Here is a 4,890-nt window from a genome sequence, read left to right as displayed (position 1 = left end):
TTTTTTTTTTTTTTTTTGGTTTTATAGAAAACAATTTTGAGTTCTTGAATTTCTTGTGCACTTTTTAGTTATTTATTTATTTTAGGCGAAAACTACATTTTAATCTCTATATTTTCACCATTTTCCATTTTGATCCTTAACTTTTTTTTCCACCGCTTTTAGTTTCTATCTTGAAAAATGCATCTCATTTTTGTCCCTACCGTTACATCAGAAATGAAATTTGCACAACTAGCAAACAGCATAAGTTAAATATAATAAAATAATGCCACATCAACCATGTGGCTTTCCATGTCAGCATCTAAATTAAAATAATAATAAAAAATTTTAATTGACATTTAAAAAGTCCATGTCAGCAATTATAATGAATTTAAAATCAAAACCATTTTCTTTTTAAATTTGTCAATTTTAAAAATAAAATAAAATATTTTAAAAAATATGAATAGATTTTACAACTCTCTCTAATCTCATATTCTCATCAAATTCTCATCAGATACCTCTAATCTCGAACTTCCTCCCTCTCACCTCCAACATCACTTCACCTCTAATCAAAACCATCTCAGATTCTTACACCTCAAATTGTCATTTCTTGATCTCACTCTCTCTTTCCGTACCCCTTGGCCGAAGCTCCCACCGTTCATCTCCTTTAATCACCGCTGCCACCGCAGCTATCAAGTTGGTAAGATCCTCCTAGTCAATGGGTTCAGCAAGGTTCACAGGTGGTAGGATCGGTAAGGTTCATCAATGGTGCGTCAGTTTTTGGGTCATATGTGGTGTGTGGTAGGGGTTTCCAGCAGATCTGAAGGCCCACGTTTTCCTCTCCTCCTCACTTTCTCATCTCACCCTCTTTATCTTGGGATTGAATTTGAAGAGGATCTGAAGCTGATCTTGGGTTTATTTTATTTGTTTCTAATTTTTGACAAATTTGAAAAACTCATTTGCTGTATCTGTTGAGAAGGGATATTCTAGGTTTGTGGGTTTGTGAAAGGACTATTTGCTATGTGTGTTGAGAAGGGATCTTCTGGGTTTGTGAAAGGGATTTTTTTGGGTTTATGAATGAGAATTTGTTGGGTTTGTGAAAAAGGAATGAGAATTTTATGGATTACCAATTAGGTGAGAAAAATGTTCAGATCTTGAGATTGACGTTGCCAAGAAAATGCTTAATTAAATTTTATTTTATTTAACTGTTATTGATCTGAGTTTTGATGTGTTTGGCTTTAAAGAAAGTACAAGAAAGACAGATAAATGAAAAGAAACTAAGAATTAATTTGCTAAGAACATGAATATGAATAGTCATGTTCTTGGGGAAGAACACAAAAACCACATATGAATATGTTCTTTTGAAGAAAATAATAAAAGGAAAAGAAATTTTATTTTAATTATTTTATTTTATTTGGTTTTAAAAATCACATGTTTAGAATTTTGTTTTAATTTTTTCTGACGTGGCTTTTTTTAATATTTAAAATGCGAATGTGGCATTATTTAAATGTTAATTAAAAAATTTTATTATTATTTTAATGGCCATGTAAGCGCTCCATAAGCCAACCGTGCATTCCGTTTGCCAACTTTGCAAATTCTGTCTCTGATGTAACGGTAGGGACAAAAATGAGACGTGTTTTTCAGGACAGAGACTAAAAGCGGTGGAAAAAAAAGTTAGAGACTAACGTGGGAATCGCGTGAAAATGTAGGGACGAAAATGTGGTTTTCGCCTAATTATTATTGAATAGTATATTCTTTGACTTTACGTACTCATGACTTTTGACATTATAATTTAATTTATATTTACATTTATTCTATTTTCAAGATGCTTGTTATCTCTTTTTGTATTGTATTATGCTGTCTTTAATCTAATAGATTCTATAGTAAGTCAAGTTGACATTGTAAATCAAATTAGGGGTTTTTGTTTTTGTGAGAATCATATCCAAATTATAGTTTAGTTGGAGCATTTGTTAGATTAGGTCAAATGGAACAAATCAAATAAGGTAAAAGACATATGTCTCCAGGCTTATTTTCACAAGTTTTCGTGCAATATGGTTCAAAGGAGTAAAATCTTTACTAAAATTTTCTACCATTCCAAGCAGCTCCCCACTTGCTATTGTAAGATTAATTTCAAAAGTTGCATTTCTTATTAGTATGAAGATTTTAATATTAATTTATGCAAACTTAATTTGGTAGTAATATTAGGTTTACATTTTTTTTTTTTAAATACTAAATATTTTTAACACACACATCGGAGAAGAGGGAAGAATATCTTAAAGAAACTTACAGTGGTGCATACCAAAAGGACTTAACTCTTAAATATACAGTACAGGCTTTAAACCTCTTTAATTCATACTCATTTTTCAACGTGAGATTTACCCACTGTTTTTTCTTTTGAGAATACTAAATATTTTTAACACACACATAGGAAGAGGAGAGAAGATCTTAAAGAAACCTACAGTGATGTATATCCAAAAGAGTCTAACTCTTGAATATAAATAATGTATCATTGAGCGGAAGTTACATATTTTGAATACAATAGGAAGTTATATTTATTAGTTTTGACATAATTGTATGTCTATATTTCCTTTGAATCACACGGAGTTGGTGACTAACATTCATAGTTACCATGGCATGCATAATAACATTTAACAATGTGTACAATATGTTATGTAATTTTTATTGAACTTTGAGAATGTCACAAGGCTAGTTATTAACACATTAAGATTCATATCATAATGCAGATTGACAATTCCAAACAATTAATTATCACTGGAAACTCTTTGGGAGGATCTGTTGCTACTCTGTTCACCTTATCATTGCTAGAAAAATTCAATTTTTCAAAAACCAAAGGCCCACTTTGCATCACTTTTGGTTCACCCCTTATTGGTGATGAGAATCTGCAAGAAGCCATATCTAAATATGCAGCATGGAACTCTTGCTTTTTGCATGTAGTTTATGACCAGGATCTAGTTCCCAGAGTCTTAATTAATGGTTACCAGCCTTTTGGCACGTTTCTCTTCTATTCAAAGCTAGGTTGTTCTTCTTTTGAGGACCATCAAACCATTTTGGAGTTGTTGACGAAAACCAATTCAGGAACTCCTGAAAATCAAGACCCTAATAAAGTTTTTGAGTCCTATGGAAAATTTGTGAAGAATCTCAACTGTAAGGTAATTTGCAAGGCAAATGATGAGTCCTTAATTGATTGGACTACAACACCATTACGGGCAGGCATTATTACACAACTAGTAGCAATCGGATTGGTGCAATCACAGGTAACTTAGTTACAACTCTTTTTGGATCATATATAATTAGAATGCTTATTTGAGCTATGTCATTGTATGGTACAGATAATGTTACACCTAGGCAACACACTAAATAAAATAATATAATGAATGAAATACTTACGGATTAAGTATTAATAACTAACCAAAGCCTTTATTGTTTCTTACATGGATAAACATTACTACAATTTGAAGTCTTTGTCTATGTCCTTGTGATCTTTCAAAACTCCCCTTCTAGCCCAACTCATTTTTACAAGTTATTGCAGCAACAGCAAAACGTTGACATCAACATTATCATAACAAATACAGAAAAAGGGGCAAAAATTAAGGCAATTTTAAACCAACAGGCTTTTGATCCCACCAGGGGGTTGAATGACATTAAAGTGTATATGGCCTATCTAGAACAGTATAAGAAGGTGTCTAAAGAGGAAAGAGTTGGATACTATGATAGATACAAGAGTAAACTTGATGCGAGTGATATTAAAGTGGAAGAGTATATGAGACGCCTCACATGTTACTGGGAAGAAATGGTTGATCAAGCAGAGAAAAGGCCTCAGACAGTAGGTGCCTCCCTTCGTACCCGTTCACTCTTTGGGGGAACAAATTACCGAAGGATGATTGAACCACTGGTCATAGCTGATTACTACAAGGCAGGCAAACAAGACTACATAAATCAAGGAAGGTTGATACATTTCATAATATTGGAGCAATTGCTGAAAGAAACGGAGAAACCTTCAAGTGGTCCAAATGAATTGAAGAAACAGAATGTGGCTTCTAGTTTGACAGAGGATTCTTGCTTTTGGGCACATGTTGAGGAGGCTCGCATTTCATGCAAATTGCTGAGTAACGGAGAATCAAATGATAGGGAGAAAGAAAGAAACAAACTGATTGAGTTTGAAAACTATGTATACGGTTTGATGAAAAATTATGCAGTATCTTCCGAGATTTTCTTACCTGAGAGCAGCTTCATGACATGGTGGAGAGAGTATAGAGAGATCAAGGGAACTTTTTATCGTTCATATCTCACTGGCTTAATGAATAATGAAGAGAATTACGACAAGTACGCTAAGGGCCGCTTGGTGATTCCCTCAAGGTTTATATGATTTTGATCACATATTTCAATATTTATGTGTGCACTTCCTTACAAACATTTATGGTATTTCGAAGTCATTCCTCAATAGATTGTAAATTAAAGAAAATCATCTTTTCAACTTTTTTATTATTTTTATAAAATTTTCATGTCTTGCTTTCTCCATTTTTGGGTTGTATACTTGGATGTATGCGAGCACATTTTGGATGAGAATAATTCTCCTCAACAAGACCATTCATGATTTGCTAAACCCTAGAGTCTTAATTTCACCCCCACAATCCTTCTGCAACTGAAACGGATTCACAAACTTAAGGTTACAAGCTGCGTGAGACTTTTCTCCCGTGTTTGTAATTCAGTAAATTTGGGGTCTAAACTAGTTTAATTAGGTAATATCTCTGGAATATGTTGTATAATTTATTTTTTGAAAAGCTCAATATCATATATTAGGATTAGCCATATTAACAAACAATTTCGCTCTATAAGAATATTTTATTTTAATGTATTAAACTATTAATTAAAAAAAAAAAAACTAAAAAAAAA

The 4,890-nt window shown here is 32.5% G+C and overlaps 1 protein-coding gene across 1 annotated transcript in view; it reads left to right on the top strand.

Moving 5' to 3' along the window:
• Positions 1-4,515, top strand: part of LOC112006694 (senescence-associated carboxylesterase 101) — a 7,315-nt gene extending 2,800 nt beyond the window's left edge. The window contains exons 3-4 of the mRNA XM_024038996.2: positions 2,721-3,251; positions 3,527-4,515. Of these exons, the coding sequence (XP_023894764.1) occupies positions 2,721-3,251; positions 3,527-4,363 (1,368 nt within the window). The 3' untranslated portion in view covers positions 4,364-4,515. The remainder of the gene's footprint in view (positions 1-2,720; positions 3,252-3,526) is intronic.
• The last annotated feature ends 375 nt before the right edge of the window (positions 4,516-4,890 follow it).

The sequence above is a fragment of the Quercus suber genome, unplaced genomic scaffold, assembly GCF_002906115.3.
Source record: "Quercus suber isolate HL8 unplaced genomic scaffold, Cork oak 2.0 scaffold_564, whole genome shotgun sequence".
NCBI classification, from domain to species: domain Eukaryota; kingdom Viridiplantae; phylum Streptophyta; class Magnoliopsida; order Fagales; family Fagaceae; genus Quercus; species Quercus suber.
Note: the sequence above shows the minus strand (reverse complement) of the source record. Positions and strands in the feature narration are given on the sequence as shown.